The sequence below is a fragment of the Mesitornis unicolor genome, unplaced genomic scaffold (genome assembly GCF_000695765.1).
Source record: "Mesitornis unicolor isolate BGI_N332 unplaced genomic scaffold, ASM69576v1 scaffold1810, whole genome shotgun sequence".
Classification (NCBI taxonomy): domain Eukaryota; kingdom Metazoa; phylum Chordata; class Aves; order Mesitornithiformes; family Mesitornithidae; genus Mesitornis; species Mesitornis unicolor.
In genome coordinates this window covers 118,374-138,894 of record NW_010158799.1, presented here as the reverse complement: position 1 = coordinate 138,894, position 20,521 = coordinate 118,374, and the positions used below count along the sequence as shown (strand labels likewise).

General features: G+C 34.3%; 1 protein-coding gene across 1 annotated transcript in view; it reads left to right on the top strand.

The window, feature by feature from the left end:
- FUT8 (fucosyltransferase 8 (alpha (1,6) fucosyltransferase)) overlaps positions 1–12,899 on the top strand; it is a 44,880-nt gene extending 31,981 nt beyond the window's left edge. Inside the window, exons 4-6 of the mRNA XM_010184524.1 lie at positions 774–950; positions 7,528–7,678; positions 11,946–12,899. Coding sequence (XP_010182826.1) covers positions 774–950; positions 7,528–7,678; positions 11,946–12,263 — 646 coding nt within the window. The 3' untranslated portion in view covers positions 12,264–12,899. The remainder of the gene's footprint in view (positions 1–773; positions 951–7,527; positions 7,679–11,945) is intronic.
- Positions 12,900–20,521: the final 7,622 nt, after the last annotated feature.

The window sequence follows — 20,521 nt, the reverse complement described above, 5'->3', positions numbered from 1 at the left end:
GCTGATGTTTTCACTACTGTTTCTTAGCAGTAGCTATGAATTGGAAAGGTCTTTGTGGGGAGACATGGGAAGAAGGAAGGAAAATACCTATGGGCAAAAAGGAGCAGCTTGTGGAAGAAAGGTTTTACTGTCATGTAACATGAAAAATTTTGCTGCTGCTGTACTAGAGTCTGCAAATACTGCTTCCTTTGCCAGAATTTTCCTTCAATCCTTAATCTTTCTTTTTGTAGAAATATGCAATAGTTCTGTCCAAATGATAGCTGGCTTTTGATCATTGTCAGTAGGCTGCTTCACTGGTGGATCTGTGGACTTGTTAGGTTTTAAGCAGATGAGGAAGATGCATTTTTAACTACCTTCATTCAAACCCTGCATTGTAGTTGATGTTCCAATATACCCATGGTGCAAATATTTCTATTTTGCTTTTGGAACTGTATACATCAGTCATTATCTAACTACATGGGAGAGCTTAGCGCTTTGCACAAAATGGATACCTTGTATGTTATAAGTAAACCTTCTTAATTCTCTTTTTTTCAGTTACCCTTTGTCTTCCAAGCAAGATTAGTATATTACTTTCAAGAACAGAATGATCACATTCATGTTGTCAAGTGTGTCTCGATGGACATCAATGAGTTTAAATCCCTCCTTGTTTTATGTAGGGATTCAATTTAATGTGCATTCTAAAAGCACTGGCATGAAATGTAAAGTTAAACTTTCAGTTGCTAAAGTATATATTGTATTTATAAATTTAATTCCTAGTTTCTGCCTTTTTCCAGTGTTCACGTCCGAAGAACAGACAAAGTAGGAACAGAGGCAGCATTTCATCCTATTGAAGAATATATGGTACACGTTGAAGAGCGATTTGAACTTCTTTCTCGCAGAATGCATGTTGACAAAAAAAGAGTCTATTTGGCTACAGATGACCCTTCGTTGTTGCAAGAGGCAAAATCCAAGTAAGATGAATTATGTTTATATTGAAATTTGTTCCTTCTGGTTAGCTTTACAATTTATGACTATTGTATGGACAAATCTTAGTATCATTTTTTTGTTATTGTTTATACAGTTAAGATTGCATTTCAGTTTCCAGTGATTTTAATTTTTCTTTCACAAATTATCTTTTTTTGGGTGATTTTTTTTTTCCAAGTGTGCTTTTCAAAGCTTAATGTTAAATATCTAGAAGAGTTGAGCAAGATAACCTGTGACTGTTTAAAAACAACCCAATGCTGTAAAAGGGAAGTGAAAAAATAAATAATAAATACACCAAACTTCTTATAGAACATACATATTACAAAGAAACTATTCAGAAATATTTTAAAAACTATTTAGTGTATGAAGAAGTTTCAACTGTCCAGCAAATACCTTTCTGTGAATAGCTGCCAGAGAGATACTTACTATTTGGTTGAAAAGATTCTGATGACACTTTCAGAAAGATTTCTGTATTGACAACTTAGAGGACTTCCATCTGTACATGTTGAATAATTTTGAAGTTTGTCCTTGATACATGGGAGATTCTTGATCTGTAAAATTGTCTTTGTCCCTTTTTTGCTCTTTGTTGTTTTCTAGTTCTCCAGAACATTGGTGTAACAAAACTCTAGCTATAGGGTATCGCAGCCTGTCATAGAAAATATAACTAGGTTCAAACCTGGAAATGCATCGTATGCATGCATTTACTCCTAATGTGACCCATATTTTCCTGTAAAAACTCATTGTTAAGTTTTGAAAGGTGTCACTGACATGGCAAAACTTCTGGTTTAGTAAAAGAAAGCAGATGCCTATGGAAGAATAAATTTCCATATTTAACTGTAACTTTCTTGGGTTATGTTGTTTATGACATACTTAAGAGTTTTGCAAATGCTTTTTGCCATGACTTTGGCAACTTGGAGAAGTATTTCGGATGCATTCAGTTTAAGCATATTTGTTACCGAGTACAAGTTTGCATGCTCTCCTCTTGAATTCTATTTATTTATCTGTCTACCGAATAGCACCTATTCTTGTTTCCAAAATTGTGTCTCCCATGAGCAGAATACATATTTTTTTTCATTTAAGCAAGGAAATTAGGACTTTTTGAAATCAAGGCAACTCTAAAATGGCAAATTTTTTAACAGTTCTGTTCTTGGTAGACATGCTTGGAAAAATATATAATATAACATACTGGATTACACATTTTCTTTGGCATATATAAGGTAAGCAGAAAATGTTATTTATAGAAGAAGAATTTTCTACAGCATTGCAAATTTGTGCATTTCAATTATGCTATTTCTATTTTTCTTTCATATCTATAAAGGGCTGCTGTTTAAATTATGGAGTTTTGAAAAAAACTAAACGAACATATGCAACTCCAGATGATGGCAATCTAATCCTTCCTTTTTTGTATATGTAGAGACAAGAACAGTAGCAGAAACAGTTATGATAACATAACATTTAAAGTGCAAATCTGAACAATGAAAAGACAGGTAATACGAAATTGAGGTTATAATATTTAATCCATTACATTGTCCTAAATAACTTTAATTACTGTTTGTAACATAACAGACTTGAATATTGCTGTAACAATCTTAGTCATGCATTTTTTCTTTAGCTATGTTCAACTTTGAATTCTTAGCACTGTATACTTTAACTTTGTGAATAATAATGAGATGCACTACCTATGGAAACATATCAACACAAGTTTTCAGTAGCAACAAAAACTAATAGGAGAATTGTGACTTGCTCAGTAAAACAATACTGAATTTAAGCATTGTAGTTTCTCTGGTCCATTCCAAATCACACTTTTATTGTAATATTATAAGATACATCTCATTAGTACAACATTCACTATTGCCGTTTTCTTAGGGAAAGCCATAGAATCTGTAAGTAGTGAAGATTTTTGTGTGTGTGTGAAATTTCAGGTCATAGTTTACACTGAAATTAATTTCCTAAATTGCTTTCATCCTTCTGTTGTTTGCAATTGAATGGAAGGCATTTGAAACTTCCTATGGTTTCATAAAAGGCAGGATGCAATTTGATGTTTCAGCATTTAAGAGCATCTGAATGCAGGTTAAGGTCATGGTTTTAGGAATAAGGAACCTTTTCTTCCTCTTCTTGTGAAGAAAACTACAAATTAGCTTACACTTCTGACAAAAACGTTCTAGTCACATCACACTACCAAGCTGTGATAGAAACAGCTGTCACATTGTATGGCTGTAGCTTATGTTGGGGGCAGTATATTAGCAAGTAATAGATATATCTCCCTTTACATGAGAGTGATTGGCTGTCAAACAATGTTGGCACTTAAATAAAGAAAATTTAGCCAACATGCACATGAATAGGCATATTGTTTCTGTTAAGAGAAGTATTTCAAACTACTTACAGTCATGAAAACCAAAATGTTTTGCCTTAAGTTTCAGAAACTTCCCTTGCAGTCAGATACCTACCAACTGCAAGTATAGTAGTAAAGACAGTGGAGGCAGTACTATCAGTTTGTAGTGTTTTGTTTTGTTTTCCAAAAGAAAGAAAGAAGTGATATATTTTCAGAATTAGGATGATATAGAACAATGTGATTAGAGAGGAGCACAGCTGAGAGTTCAACAGCTACTATGATTATGGGATTAAAGCACTTGACAACTTCTGGTAAGCAGCGGTCATGGTATTTGTCTTAGATAAGTGAAATGTTAGGAATGATGTAAACTGCTTGTTCTTTGGCTAATTTGATAGCTTTCTAATACAGACTTTTGAATTTACATCTAGTATGTGTATTTCTAGTCTAATATTATTGACAGCATCTTCTCTCTCTAAGGTAGAATATTCAAAATAATGCAGCTGAACATGCACATAAATTCTTAAGAAACCATATTTAATACCTTTCTGGTTTTTATATGAAGCTATTCAGGTCTCTTTCTCATGTATATGAGCACTAAAATTCAACAAATTGCATTTTTTCTTTTTGGATATTTACCTGTAAAGTAACCTGTATTTTGCTTATTCATTTTTTGCCATAATTTTTCTCCCTCATTTTTTTCCCCAGCACTTATGAAAGCCTTTTCCCACCCTATTTCGCTGCTTATTTACTTCCACAATAGCAAGTTAATGTCTTTCCTCCCTGTGTACTGTCTGCAGTTTAGCTGTTGCAACCCTCCCCACCCCCAAGACATAGTATGCCTAATATGTAGAATTCATTAATGCTTCAAAGTTCTTGAGTCTGATGAATGGCTTGTACATTTCTTAATTTTTTTAGAGCAAGACTCTCTTTTTTCAGAGGGAAGAAAACTTCCCTTGCATGTTCTGGACACTTTCCCAGTCCTAGCAAATTGAGTACAGGAGCCTGGGACTTGCCCTGGTGTGTACCTGCTGCACAGCATAGTGGTAAGCTGTAGTTAGACAGCATGTTGATCAGCTTCTGAAAACAATTGGACCTTGAAATAGTCTCATAACTGTGCTTGGTTTGTATCTTCTGAGGCATGAAGGGAAGATTTAAAAATCTCTTTTCCCTACCTTCTTCTGATTTCTTCTTTACCCCTTTTCCTTGAGGGGGGAAAATATAAGAAATCCCTTCCTGACCTGTATATAGGTTTCAAGAATCCATTAGGTAGCTTTACAAGAACTAGATATTATTTTTAGATATGTGGAAGAGATATATTACATACAATTAGTCTCATATAAGGAAAACAGTTTTATGCCAGTTTCCATTCTTTGGTTTTATCTTCACAGTTACACCACCTTTCCTCTTACAGAGAAGAGAATGTGTGGGTGATTTCTTTGGAAAGCTAGGAGGGATCCTACGAAATAATGTGTTTGGGTGATACTGTCAGTAAAAATGTGACATCTTATTATTTTTTATTCATTTACCACTGGATTCAGGAATCCTAGTAATAGGATCATGCCTGAGTTCTGCTTAAAAAGAAAAAGAAATTTCCCAAAAGCTTACAATGTATTACATTAATTCTAATATAAATAGAGATGGAAAAGGGAATAGAAGGAAGCAAGAGCGAACTACAGATCCTTAGAAGTTTCATTTCTTTTATTCTTTGTAGTCATTGTGGTAAGAAACTAATTCACTGTAGTGAGTGGGAAGGAGAATTAAACCTCACTTGATGCAGGAAAGCAGGGGCCACATATGGCTAAACTTGAGAAAGGTATAGGCTTGGCCTTTTACTGTTGTTTGTTTGGAGGCAGGATGGTGGACTTCTTTGGTCACAGTGAGTATGGCTGCTATTACACTCACATTTTAGGATGTTTAAAGGTAACCTTTTTTCCCCACATATAACTATAGCATTGTGTGTGAGGGACAACATAGAAGTTCCTGTTTGAAGACTTAAATGTGTGAGTAGATAAGTGCTAAGCTGGGATCACTGGCTTAAAGAAATGGGTTCTGAAATGGAAAATGGAATTGAAGACAAGATTTGGTCATTTGGTATGTCAAAGACTGTTTCCAAAAATAAAGGGAGGAAGGGGAAAATTTTAAATGTATGCATAAGAGGATGTGTAAATAATTCTGATAGTTTTTTCTTTACCAGATCCGATATAACACCTTTTTTGCCATGCTTCTTTTGTTTAAGTTATTAGACTGATCTTTTGCTAGTAAGAGATCACATTCTTCAAGAAAGGTTCTTTTATCTCTGCTCAGCATGTGGATTCTGATTTTTGCAGTCTGAAGAAGTGATTAATTTTAGCAGTATACCTGGTGCCAATAATTTGCAAAGGGGTATACAAATATATTTATTATGCTCACTGTCCCTCGAAATGACATCTTCTGTTAAATGTTCTTCATGTTGCCCCCCTCAGAGTTGTGTCACTGAAATAGGACTGATGCCCATCTCTGTTCCTCAGTTAGTTTTCATAGTAGAGTATGACGTATTTCCATTTGCTCTGTACTTTTTTCTTTAAAAAAATACTAATATTGTTTGCACAATGGAAATAGAATATATCACAAATATTATGTTGTCACCTGTTGTATTTTAATAGCTTGTTAAATATTGACAGAAAATGTTAGACAAAAGACAGAAAAGAAAATTATTGTTGTGTTCGTCTTGAAAAAACTGTTTCTTGATCCATATCCTTCTATTATTTCTTGGAAGAGATCAGTCATTTCAAATGAATATTTCTCTTCCTTTTGTTTATTTTGTTTTGTCATGTTTTTAATGCGACAGGAACTTCCCTAGATGTTCATGATCAGATGCACCCTTTAAAGGTGTAATGCTATCTCTGGGAAACTTACCATACATATATATATTATTTTTGAGCAGGTTTTTCTCTTGGAAACATAGAATTCTATTAAAATCACTATGAAGATAAATTAAAATTATTCCTCGAGTGTGGAAGTTTTGCATATGACTTCTTGATTTGCTCTTGAGAAATTTACGGATTTTCTAGTCACGGCTAGTGAATGTTAGATGGAAAAGTCTGCTATATTTGCCCATTTTACTTCTGAAAACAGTTTTCCCATAGTTTTAACATTAAAACGGAATAGATCAGGCATATCCTTACAGGAGGTTTTCATAATCGTGTCTCCCATGTGTCCAGTGTGGATGCGCATGCTGCGTTGTTGTACACAAGTGCGTGCTAACTTCAGTAACTTTCCAAGAACTCGTGAGTGAAACGCTTATTTTGAGCAGTGTGCAGCACAGGACTGTCAGGCTTTGAAGTATTTAGTTACAGGTTTAAATTATTGTTGCTCCAGTATTATGGCCTGCTCTGTGTTTTGATTTTCTTTATTAAGCAGTATAAGAATGATTAATTCTTGCAAATGTGATATTAGCTGCCTTACTATCTTATGTAATATAATGTTTTATAATTGCTAGGAAGTTGTAAATTTGAAAAATAGGTTTTATTTAAATTATTTTATAATTAGCCCTGTGGTTGAAATTTCTGTAATTGCAGGTTAGTCTCATGAGTTGCACTTCCTGATTGAAATATAATTATTGTGTAGCAGCAATGTAATTATCATCTTTGTTACGTCAACCTGGAGTTTTTAATATAAAATGTATTTTTTGGTAGGTGGCTGACTGAAAACTCAATTAAATCTTACTACTTTTTGCAGTTTATTTCAAATTTCAGTTCCCCAGTAAAAGAGTAGAAATGTTTTGATAAAGGCCGTTCTTTTAAAATATTTTTAAAAAGGAATTTTTTTTCTTTAAAAGTCATTGTTACATGTTGAATTTTAATTGTAATTTTAAAATAATAAGAACCAAGGTTTTATGTTTTAAATAAAAAGAGAAAGTGAGGTGATCTGAGTATATTTCTTCTACAATCAGTAGCATTAGCAGCATGTGGAATATACTTCCTGATACTTTTTCACTTCTTTTAAAGTGTCAGATCTCAGAGTTACAGTATCTTTTTATGTGATTTTCATTTTTTCTGGATAAAGAGAGGGCATGCTTAGAGGCAGCAGTTACATTCTAGGGTGTATTCAATGTAATTGATTCCTGTAATTCATTCCCTGTAAAGTAGAGACTCACTTAAAACAAATTAACAACCTTATCTTGCAGCAAAGATGATGTTTCTTGGGGAAAAAAAAAAAGACTTTGCTGTTAACAGTGTATTGTGTTTTCACAGGTATCCAAATTATGAATTTATCAGTGATAATTCCATATCCTGGTCAGCAGGACTTCATAACCGATACACTGAGAACTCCCTAAGAGGTGTCATTCTGGATATTCACTTTTTGTCTCAAGCAGACTTCTTGGTCTGTACATTTTCATCCCAGGTAAACTGCAATACGAATACAATATAGAGTATGTGTACCAGTTCTAAATCTTAGTTTTCTCTATGCTCCTCATATCTTATTCTCAGTGCTCTCTCATAAAAAATTTATGGAAGAATTAAAGGCTTGGTATGCTATGTGAACATTTGGAGGCCTGTAAGCACTGGTTGATTACTTCAATTGAGGTTACTGTCTTAATTAAACATTTGAAATAAGTAAGAAATAACATTTAACATGTTTAAGACTTCCTTGTTTTCCATAAAGGTTATGTATAATTTCTGTGCAGCTCAGTTAAGACATTTAAAATAACTAAAAATAATTTTAAATATTTTTAACACTTCATTTTGCATAAAGTTAATATATTAACTTGTGTCTGTCCATTTCTACACATCGTTGCTCTCTACTGTAGTTCAGACATGTCTGCTATTGCCTTAGTTGTTTGTGGGAATAGAAGAGAATGAACCAGACATTTAATTTCTCTTCAGTTTATTTCTCTTATAATTTCTCTTCAGTTTTTCTAGCAATCCAGTGGCAGCACAATAAATGTGCATTCTGACCACTGTAATCTGTAAAGACTTTTTGTTGCAGATAATTATATGCTACGAGCTTCCTTTCTTGAGTGGTCTGATGAAGCAAGTTGGAGTCAGTTAGAAAACTGAATCATAATTGTAATAATTGCCATTTTCTTCTTTATTAAATGATATTGTATATTAATTTCATATGACGTGAAAAGCTGTTTCTAAAAGCTGTTTTAAGACTTAAAAAAAATCAGAAAGCAGTATATTGTGACTGACATGCTCATCCACCTAATTCAGTTATAGGAAAATACGATTTAAATCACACAAATTGAATGTTTTTTACATACTGTTGTCACATATGCTCTTAGGTGACGCTCCTGGTTAGGAAAGCATTCAACTATAAATGGCGATAGATTATGATCACACATGATTGCACTTTTACATGGAAGTGGATACAAGACTGAAAGTTAAAATTCACTTCAAAAAGAAATGTTTCTCACAGCCTCAAATGTAAATTGTCTTCTGCACTGTAATGACAATTAGATAGGTAACAAGCGTAATATTAATACAAATATATTATCAATACAGTGATATATTGACCTTGACAGCCAGAATTCGTAATAACATTACTATGGCAAAAAGATGGCAAAACCATAAAAAGTATAGCAAAGTCTTTTATTCCTCAATCATGGTTGTGGATAGATTTTTTTTTTTCATTGTTTGCCAGACCCTGTGAAGAAAATGCCATTTTATAGCATATTTAGAAGGTTATTAATACGGGCTACTTCAGACTAAGACATGAATAAACTCCAAAGTAAAAATCCTCACTAAGAAAAGCTTGTGAGGAACCATCCGCTTTTATAATAATGTTAGATTCAGCTAAGTATGTCACTAAATGCATATCACAGTGAAAGAGGTGATCATCAGCCAAGACCTAGGGCTGTTTGTCTTAAACACCACCCATGCATTGTTGTAGAGACAGTTCATATTCTGAAGGAAGATTTATTTGGTCTTGGATAAGAACTTAATAAGAAGTCTATGACATTTTCTGCTATTTTTGTATTCAGATAGCTGTGTTGAAAGTGGCAAATGTTTGCTTTAAATAAAACATTGAGTATGAACATAGAAGGAACATGTTTAAATATAGGTACAAATGGCTTGGGGAGAATATATTGTAATTCAGTTGTAAGCGTTGGAGTAATTTCAGAAGACAAAAATATATTAAAATACATTGACATAGTTAAGGTAATACAGGCTGATAGGGACATCTGGAGGTCATCTGGTACAACCCTCTTTGAGGTATCTTTGAGCTCCAGTCTTATTCTGCACCTCCCTGCATTTGACAATAGACATGTTTGCTGGATGACATATTTGGTTTTCAAGAGCTGCAGAAAACTCCATTGAAGTCTAAGAAATCCTGCTTAGACTGGTGCTCTCAATGGGTGGGACTATGAATTTGGTCCAAACATCTACGTAATTTCTTCTGGGAAATTTATTGTGCTTTAATAATTCAAATTCCTGAAAAATAATTCAGCACCAGTTTTGCTTGTCATGCAACAATGCGGATCTCTACAGTATTTTCATATATTGGGCTTTTCTAAGGTCAGCTGCAAATTTTCCCACTTTGCAGAAAGATTTCTTTTTTATGGGTTGTGATCTCTAGCATTTGAGCTACTATACCTATCCTTTCTTCAGTTAAACAAACAGTTTGGTAGTTACTTTGGCATTGAAGGTAAACAAAAATAGTCTGTTTATGTCCAGCGTTTGTGCAGTTTGTGTGGAGAGAAATTAAAGATAAGAATGTAGTCTAATTTACTTTCAGTATGATTTTGGGCTTTCAGATTAATCAATTGTATTCTGATTTTGTCTGTTTTCTTTTCCTTGCCGAAAAGAGTCAAAAGCTCATTACAGAGGTATTAAGAGAAAATTACAGTCTATGTGGATAGAATGAGGTGCTTTAGGAAGTCTCTTGTATTAATTCTTATTTTTGCTACCAAAACTAAGTGAACATTCATGTAAGCTGAAGAATAGCTGCTTCGTTAAAATACTGTTGTTAAAGAAATTAGGCCCATCAAGTGATGTGGAGTCAAGGGAAACAACCTACCTTGGTACTGTATTTCAGCAACATCGCATTGATTGAGATGTATAGGAAAGCCAAGCCACATGGTAGTTACACAAATCATAACACAGTAGGAGAATTATTGTTGCACATCAAAACGAAGAGCTTTTTTCTCTCTTCAGTCTTCATTTAGATGAAATTGTAGCTCCCTCTGCCTGACATATTTTTCTTCATAATCTCATTTCTTTACAGGATTTATGAGTCTTTGTAATTTACATTGTACATGTAAGTAAACAGACTGCAAAATAAGTGAATCTGTGAATAAAAAAATGGGAGGCTGCCTTTAACTATAATTCTGCATATGGATTCTTTGCCTACTGCCCTCAGCAGCTTATGGTTTAGTCACCCTGGTTTGATGCTACAAAGGGAACAATTACTGAGAGGATGTGTTGTATCTTTTATGTCAGGTACACAGAACAATTACACTCACTAAAAAGCATTTCCACTGAAAATATTTACTTTTACGGAGTATGTGTGTGTATCCTCTACCTGCACACACATGGAGTATAAAACATCAAAAACAGTCACAGAAGCTAGAAAATAAACAGTCTTTTACCAATGTATGAGTAATAAAATTTGTTTCTATATTATGGGGTATAACAAGTACGTCAAAATAATTAACTTCAGCCTGATCTTCTGCAAGCTGCTTCTGAAAAGTTATTTCAAAGATAAGATGGAGAGGGATAAAAGGAAACCTATTACATTTTTAAAGAAAATGCCTCTCTCAAAGAAGGTAGGAAAGTACAAATATGTCTGTTTTGAATGATCAAAGTTCTATTTACTGTATCTTCAGAGGGAGAATATTATGAAAAAGCTCAAATGCTTATTCATATTGAAGAAGTCTGCTGTATTGTTAGTTTATCAAGCTTATGCAAAATCAGAGAAAGATCCAGTAATGTAGATTAGAAGTCAGAAAGGTCACAGTGGCCAAATCATACACCTGACAGAAGAGCTTTGTTTAATACAGTGGCAGCCTTTTGTGTTTCTGGCAGCTCTGAAAGTTACAACATGATGCTGATGTGGGGACCTGTTTTCAGTCTGAAGAGAATTCCCTTCATAAAATGTGATCCAATGACACTTCAAAATGCATTTTTCTCCCCACCACCATCATTATTTTCATTTAGTTGTCTTCCCAGTTGCCAACAGTCATAATTCTATCACTGTTCTAATATTAAGAGCATTTTAAAACCTTGTATTAGGCTTTAGAAAAGTAAATTTAAAGCCTCATTATTACAGAATAATTTCTGAAAATATAAGTTCTAAAGGTTCAAACAGGAATAAAGTACAGGTTTTATTAGTAGTAAAGGAAAACTAATTTGCTTTTACTTTTGATTGGCTACATAGCATTCATTTTAAAAAGGAGGATGGTTAGTGTTCATATAGATGTTTTCAGTTTTTGCTGAAAAGTAGACTTTATTCATTTATTTATTTACCAGATCTGATCACCAGAGTACTAATTAAAGTACCGCAAAATTGTATGCTTCTTATTAGTAAATATATCTTGGTTTTTTGACCTGTTAACAAAACTTGATCCTTTTGTTAAACTCAGTTGTTACACATTAGGTGCTGACTTCTGTGGTGTATTGCAGGCACATACAGTATTTTTCACTTCTTTTCTGTTTTTATTTCTAAGGTTTGTCGAGTTGCCTATGAAATTATGCAGACATTGCATCCAGATGCTTCAGCATATTTCCATTCTTTGGATGATATCTACTACTTTGGAGGACAGAATGCCCACAACCAGATTGCTATTTATGCTCATCATCCACGAACTGCTGATGAAATTCCTATGGAACCTGGAGATATAATTGGAGTAGCTGGAAACCACTGGGATGGTTATTCAAAAGGCATCAATAGGAAATTAGGAAGAACAGGCCTCTACCCATCCTATAAAGTTAAGGAGAAAATTGAGACAATCAAGTATCCTACATACCCAGAGGCTGACAAGTAGATTAAAAGGAAGACATTCAGCAGTAATTCTCAATTTTGATTGGCTCAAACCAGTCAACACATTAACTAATGGTTTATATGGGATTTGAATTTGCATTTTAACATGCAGTTAAAATCAAAGCCTTTAGCAATGAAACTGGATAAGAAGCTGAGAACGAATGGATGGGCTATTATCTGAACTTACTCTGAAACATTTTTTGTTATTTGCGCGCTCACACATGCACACACAAACCCACATACAACAGGAAAGCTGTTGTTTTATACTTTCTGTCTCTTTTCAGGATTTGTCCCAGTCATTAGTCTTATGTGAGCTTTGGCTCTTTTCTCTGCCATTAATTGACAGTAATGTTCAGACTTAAAACACTGCCACATTGTGTAATTTGAGTGACATGAACATATTTTGTATGTGCAAAATTTAAAACATGGTGCCTATATTTGAAAAATTTGTGACCTTTTTAGAAGAGCCATGCCTGTTTCACAATGGGCAAGAGTCAATCTTCAACTGGTGTTACCGTGACCACTGAACTTGCTTCAAACTACAGATTCAGATTTCAGACTAGATTTCTTTACAAGTTTATTTTTAGCATTCCATCGGTTACTTTTCATCATTAATAAAATAAAAGATACATCCAACAAAGAAATAGTCACTGTCTGTTAGGAACTTTTGTAAAGCAATGCTATGAACAGATTCTTTAGTATTGATAATGTTTCTGGACATTGCGTTTGATTGAAAAAATACTCCAACCCAACCCAACCCAAACCACAAAATCCACAAAATAAAAAGTACTCAGTTTCATTGAATTTTTAAGCACTCGTCATGTAGTACAATAACTTGTTAGTGGCACGGTGTTGCTCAGTTCTGTGGGCAGTGGTGATGACTTCCATGGCTCAGTTTCTTACATTTACTGTCTAGCACTGTTATTTTACCTTCTGTATTTCTATCATGAAGAAGAAAAAAAAAAGAGTATTATAGATGTCCATTTATCGTTTTGGCATTGAGTGTAGTTACTTTAAAGTAAAGTGCTTCAGGTTATCCCATTTATAGAACCTGTCAATCTAGAGTACTCTAAAAAAGAAAATCTAACAATTTACCCCCAAAATAGTAGGTTTCAAAAAAATATTCACAAGGATGAATTTTTATGCATGACCTAAAATTGTTGGTAATTCTTAGTGTTTTGAAATCTGTCGCTAGACTGCTCTCTATTAAGAAAAGTGATAATTTACAGAGCAGTTTTACAAACAAATTTGTAGATTTGGAGGTTGTGTGTGTATATATATATTAAAAATGTACCAGATATCAAGAGATTATTTCCAAATAGAAAGAATATTGATAGCATTTTACAGGTTCTAGTGCAATCCAATCCAGAATATTGGAGGTGCAGAAAAAGTTTACTATTCAGACACTGAGAAAATGCCACATGAGTAAAGATTTAAAAAGCATGGCTGATTTACCTTAACAAAGCAAAAATCAAAAGGATATTTAATTCTATTTATGAATAGACCAAGGACAGGGTGGACATAATGAATGGATACACTTGACTATGAATAAATTTTAGGCTGAGAAGCATAAAGGAAATCTATGATGGTGTGAAGTTCAGCCACAGTCTTCCAGTTGAAATAGTGGTGAGTAAGATGGAACTTGATTGGTATTTAAAGGAATGAACAAGGTCTCGCTGACATTACTTGCAGGGCGGATCCTGTAGATCCCTTCCAGTTATGTGTTCCTCGACTGAAAAACTATTCTGTCTTGAATAACAAAATCAAAGTTGAAAAGTGCTGTGGAAAAAAAGATAAATTCCCTGTTAGTAGTATTAAAAGGGACGTATCTGTAAAAATGAGCATAGATACCAAATGGGATTTAAAGACGGATTGAAGAATAAAGGCAAATGAGTGAGAGTGGCCAGGAAATGCTGGAGATGGCGAGAGTTATCTGGTGGTTCTGTGTTTTGGATCTACTAAAGAAGCTGCTCAATGTTAGTTTCCTGTCTAAGTGATTTGATAAATTTTTCACTTTAGCCAAACCTGTGGTATTTCAGAGACACAAATGTAGGCTATGTTATAACTTTTTTTCTACTTACATTTGAATTGTACATATAAAGCTATTGTTACTTTCCTCTTCAACTTGAAAAAAGAATTGAAACCCACAGACATTTTTTCCTCAGTGATTAGATCAATGCATGTGATCTTCAGGAAAACTAATTTAATTATTTCTCCACAAATACTACATTATTTATTTGCTATTTATGGATTTTGAAATTGTTTTATTTTTGAAGCTTTCTACTTACAGCTACAGAGCTCATAATTTCCAGCCCATTTCTTAAAGTGTGATGCAGAAATAGAATTCATAAATGAGTTAACATATAAAAATTCCTCCATAGTCAGGTAAATCAGTTGAAAATGTCGCTAAGGAAGATAAATAATGGAACATCTAAGATAAGCCCAAATGCAAGAGAAGATCTGATGTAGTAATGAGAGAACTGGAAACACTGGTGTTATTGAAGACATGCCTGTATAATTTGGCAGTTCTTCAACAGCCTATATCTGACAAAATATTGGCAAGGTACACGTGCCTCCTTACATATTCTAAATACCTGATGAATAATTAGCTTATCGTCTTTGACAAAATGATCATGAAATGGTATGAAATTATAAAATTATTGTTAATAATTAAAAAATGTACTAATGTAGATGCTATGACCTTGTTCCCCTGGGCTGTATGATTCTCTAGTGCTTGTAATGCAGTACGTCTCAGAGGAGGAAACCTAGCAATAGGCTGCTTATTAGATGCATCTGTTTCTAGAGATTTGTTTCCTTTGAGACTATCAGTTACCACTTGGAATCTTGGGGCCTTGGAACATTAAAACTGAATTTGTTTTATATTAAACAAAATTAATGTTAGAGACTTTATTCTCAGTTATGATGGAGTCCAAGTAGTATGGAAGGATCCATGGGTAAATGAAAATGAGGACCCCACAGATTTTTATTGTAGCTCACAGAAAAGTGAAATAACAGGAAACAAAAATTTTGTCTTAAACACCTGAAAGAAAGCTGAATCTTTTGAAAGTTGTGAACTCATGAAGATACTAGCCAGAATGCTTGCAAGCAAGCAAGTATACATCTTGTTTCTTTCATTCACCTTGTAGCTCTACAACAATCCAGTCATGTAATTTTTGCCTCACCAAACCACCAAGTCTGACATCCATCAAACAAAGACAGCCCTCATACTGTCTTAAACAAGCTAATGTTTAATTAAATTTTTCCTCTTTAAGAAGCACTTGTGTGTGTGTCTGTGGATGTTGTGTTCATAAAAAGAGTACCCTTTCCTTCTTTGCTATTTTACATTATCATTGTCACTTTCTCTGTAATAACTTATTTGCCAGGTAAATGTAGTCTCTGGAAACTGGAATATTCTCCTTGCTCCTTACCAGCTAGGCTACGAAATTTACTCTGAGTAATTCAGTTAACTAGTCTTCTGTGACATTGCTGCACATGGAGATGGGTCCTCAGCAGCAGTTTGCTGCAACCACTGCACCAACCCGAGTTCTGTCTTCAGTTTTCAGTCCAGCCTACAGTCAGATGCATGGGATTCCCAAGCCTCCTTTGCTAACAGTTGTCCCTGTCAGCTGCAGAGTATTATGGATTTGTTCATGAAAGATGATCTTTTATTTAAAAATTTTAAAATATTTGCCTTCAGAGAAGTCTTTTGTCTACCTCTTTTACCACTGAATTTTAAGGAAACTTGCAATTACCAGGAGGATTTGTCGTCTTTACCATTTTTTCAGAAAAGAGAATTGATGATACCTTTCTTATGGAGAGAGATTCACAATGTGAAAGTTTTTCTCCATAATGGGTTTCATGTGTCTTTGGTATTGTAATGATAAAATAAGGGTCTTGTCTTCTGAACTAGGAAGATAATAGAGTATAAGATTAAAACAAAGTTCATTACAGATTCTTGGTAAGGGGAGGAAGATTTTCCTTCATGCCAGTAGGACAGCACCTACCATTTGGAAATTTTTCAAAACGGTGAATTGAACTTTGTTTTTCCAGGTTGTGAGTTTCTTTGCAATGTAATCTCTCAACTGTCTGAAGAATCCAGGTAAAAGTAATTTGCTTAGCCTGGGAGTTGTGAAGCAGAGAGTCTAATAAGAATACATGATATTGTGATTTTAATTTAAGTTGCTATATCAGTTTATAAAGCTGCAAATAAACCTTTCAATGCTGGATTAAGGACCTCTGCCAGCAAAAGAATTCTGCACTTTGCTAGAAATACTTGAAATTTGCAACCTCTCCTTTGATTTTGCCTGATACCAGACCCAGTCACGTATATAAACATCATGCTGGTCATACTGTGATCACTGGTTGTTACTATATTATAGTTTCATTCATATTTGGGTGGCTTGGAAGCAGGCTGTCAAAGGGCACAAACTTTGTTTCGTTTACTTATTGTGTTGAATTAAAATTGTATTTAAAAGACACAAAAATTCCATTTCCCTAAGACACCACTAGAATTCTAATTGTAGTGCACAGACTTTTGTCAAGGTCCTCTATATGTACCTGCAAGTTTATCAGGAGCAAGACAGAAGCAAAGAAAGTTATGCATTAATATCAACTGCAAACAGATTGTGTTAGACTTCATAGTATCCCGTTCATTTGTAAAAAGCATGAAATGTGGCACTGCATGACAGAAATAAGAGGATAATATAAGATTTCAAAGCCTGCAAAAACAATTGTTAGTCGGTTTGCCCGCATCACTGGTTGCATTCACTGTGTACGAGATTATTTCAGAATCAAAGTACATAAGGCAGAGGTCTTCCAGCATTACTAGAGGCATCTAGAGTAATCCCTTCCACTGATGTGTTTGCTGGTCTTTACCCCTTTTGGTACCATGTACAAATACCTAATAATGCTGATGATGCTTGCTATTCAGTGGAACCTTTCTCTATTTTTTATGCTTGTTTCCTTTGACTCAGCTTACTTGTCAGCAAAATACTATTGCTGCTGCAATTCAGGTTTGGATTAATACAAAGACATGCCAATTGTTTGCACCGGAATGTCTTTACCATTGCTCAAAATTAACTTCATGCTCTTAGGGCAACTGCAAAGGAGATGCTGTTGAGGGGAGGAGCTATCTCCACTATACTATACATGTTATGCACCTGCTGACACATACATGTGCTGGTTTTACTTTCATTTTAACTTGATATTTCCACTTTATACAGGCTCAAAATTTTGTTTTTATTTTAGTATATTTATGCAGGGTTTTCTTGAGCATGGTGAGTCAAAATCCCATCTATCCCATCTGAGCCGGATGTACCATGGATTGTATGAACCTTCTTCAAACCTTTCTGCTTATTGTGTTTTGATTTCTTTGCCTAGTGGCTAGTGGTCATTACATGACTAGGAATCCAAGGGACAGCACATATCTATATTTGATTTTTCATGATAACATATGGAATTATATTTCTTGCAGGTTTTTTGTTTTGTTTTTAATAAAATGCATTTTCATATTTTCCCTAACTGGTATAGACAAGAATTCAAAGAGAAAATACCATAATTAGATATGCCTAGTAAGTGTTTAGGGGGCTTACAAGGCATAGCAGTTCCTTTTCTCGTAAGAGTTACAGCTCACACCATAGCAAGTTTCTTGACCAGATGATAGATGTATTCTCATAGCATTCCCTATTCATTTTTGGCTAGCACTTATTATACACTAATGCCTGCAGCTCAATATACAAGCAATAGGCACAGAATCTGAATGCAGTCTTTTTACAGGACCCTAAAAGACCGGTCATTTTCTTCTCTTCATTCTTAGAATCCTTTATTTTAGCTTAGCTTTAGTGTTCCTGCTCTCTTTCTTTGGCAAGTTTATTTGGGGTTTTTTTGTATAATACAGCTACACAATTCTCAGTTACTCCACTACAAGTAGAGCTTCAAGAATATTACATCTCAGCTCTGAGAATGCACTGAATGCAGAGATTGCTGTCCGATTTGACTGTCTGCAGAATATCTCTCTTTTAAAGAAGCCAAATATGTTTGGTGATATCTTTCCAAACAGTTGCAACCTGGAAGAATGGAAGGAGATCAAAAAACAGGACATCCTACTTCTTTCTTTGTGAATAAGAAGGACTCGGGCATCCATTCTGTTCAACCAAGATGCTGAATAGCAGTTTACTAGTTGATGGGAGTAGTTTCCTTCACCACTTCAGCTTATTGCTGGAGAATGAGCTGTAATTAGTTCATAATTTTATATTTGTGGCCACTTTGTAGCATATATAAAATTTAATTTGTTTTCACTGGAGAATAAAATTGTTATACACAATAAGTTCAGATTTGTGGGAGTAAACTGACAGTGTTTCTTTGTGTCTCAGATGGAGTTCATTGTGCGCTAATGTTTCTTAAATTATTATTATTATTATTATTACTACTACTACTACTACTACTAAACTTCAGTTATTCAGCAAAGATAGACAAATCTTGTTTAGCTGGCCTCACCATTTTTTTAACCTGTGCATCACTAGAGTTTATACAGAGGCTAGGACTATTGAACCTTCCTGTAATAAGTTTATGGTTGAGGAATCCATTTGCTCAATTTTTACTTTTGTTTATATGCAACAGAAGAAAGGTTTTCTAAATATTAAAAAAAATTATAGTTGGGATGTATCTGCCTGCTCAAAATGTATTTCTTTAGGGCTGCTGATGTGTTATGACTGTTCTTTATTTACACTGATTTGTATTAGCTCATGTTTTCATGTTTTTGAGTGTGTTGCTCATTTCTTTTGACCAATGTTTAGATGATAAGATTTATGATCCAGGAGTCTCCTTTTTTTGTGTTTCCACCACTGCTGTCACAGTAGGATTCTCGTCATTCAGTAGGATCACTAGATGGTACAGTAATATGAATAATAATTATAGTCATAAAATCAGATAAACATTTCATCTATAATTCTAAATACAATATGATTCTGTAGTGTTTACTTTTATTTCTGTTATATTAATGGTTTTTTTAGTTACTTTTATTGCTTATTTGCCATCAGGTATGTATGCAAAGAAATTATTTTTAAAAATCCCCAGACCCAAGCCCAAATATCAGAAGTCAGATTCAGGAAGTATTCTTAGTTCCTTCTTACATGCTGATGACCTTTGCTATTGATAGTATATTTATATGATTGGTTCTGAAACAGCACAGTGATTTAAGAAATTACCTTTTGTACTTTGCTTTCATTCCTTCTCTTGGGACTTAGTAACTGGGCATGCATATACTAAAATCTATTTCAGTATGAATTGAAACAGGTTCATATCTATGCCACTGCTCATTAGGTTGGTATATATTGGTCAGTAAGAGTTTTGGAAGTAAACATGAATGTATATCCTTCATTTCTGTGCTTTTGAAACCATTGAAGTAATAGGCTGTTGTTGAACTGGCTAGAACTTATTCGTGCCCTTTTTAATTCTCAAGATAACACATTGCAGGAATATGCTGTGGAGAGATAGTTGCATACACCATAGAAAGTTACGTACCTAATAGGAAGGGATAAAATCTGTTCAAGAGTCTAAAGAAACCTCCAGAAGATGAGGATGCAACCAAGGTAATTGTTGGCTTGACATGAAGCTGTTCCAGTCTTTGCTTTATCTGCCAGTGTGATTGACTGAGTTCTTGTTCTTCTTATTCTCTTCCTGGGCTGCCCCTTCAGGGTTCATTTCACAGAAATACATTGTTTTATCCTGACTTCAGGCTGGATAGATACTGGTTCCTTTCTAGTAAGATACTTCCTGTTAATGCAGGTGCTCTGCTGTAGTAAAATGGTATGGATTTTCTCAGTGCAGTGTTAAGTTGATGTTGGTCTCTCTTCAAAGTTTCCTTTGAAGCATTTCCTTGTGGTAAAGCCATACACAATGGTTGGACAAAAAGAAAATATCACTATTCTTTGATAATTTGAGTCTGATGTTTTATTTCTGAGGTAACTGTAATGTTGCCTTGCTAACCTACAAAACCACAAGGTAGACTTTACATTCTTTAATGTGGCAAGTAGCTTACTACTGTTAGCTGTAGCCAACAATTTGTTGCTGAAAGTAAGTAATTTGGTGCTCTGCAAGTATTTCTGGCTTTCACTGCTGTCTGAGTGGTGACCCTCCGACAATGGATGTATTCAGTTCACAAAAATTAGTTTGTGCTAATTCTATGTGATAAACTTGTTCCTACCAACGTTACCACTCTTTTGCCTAATTCTGTTTTGTTTTAGAATTTTTCTTGCAGTTGCA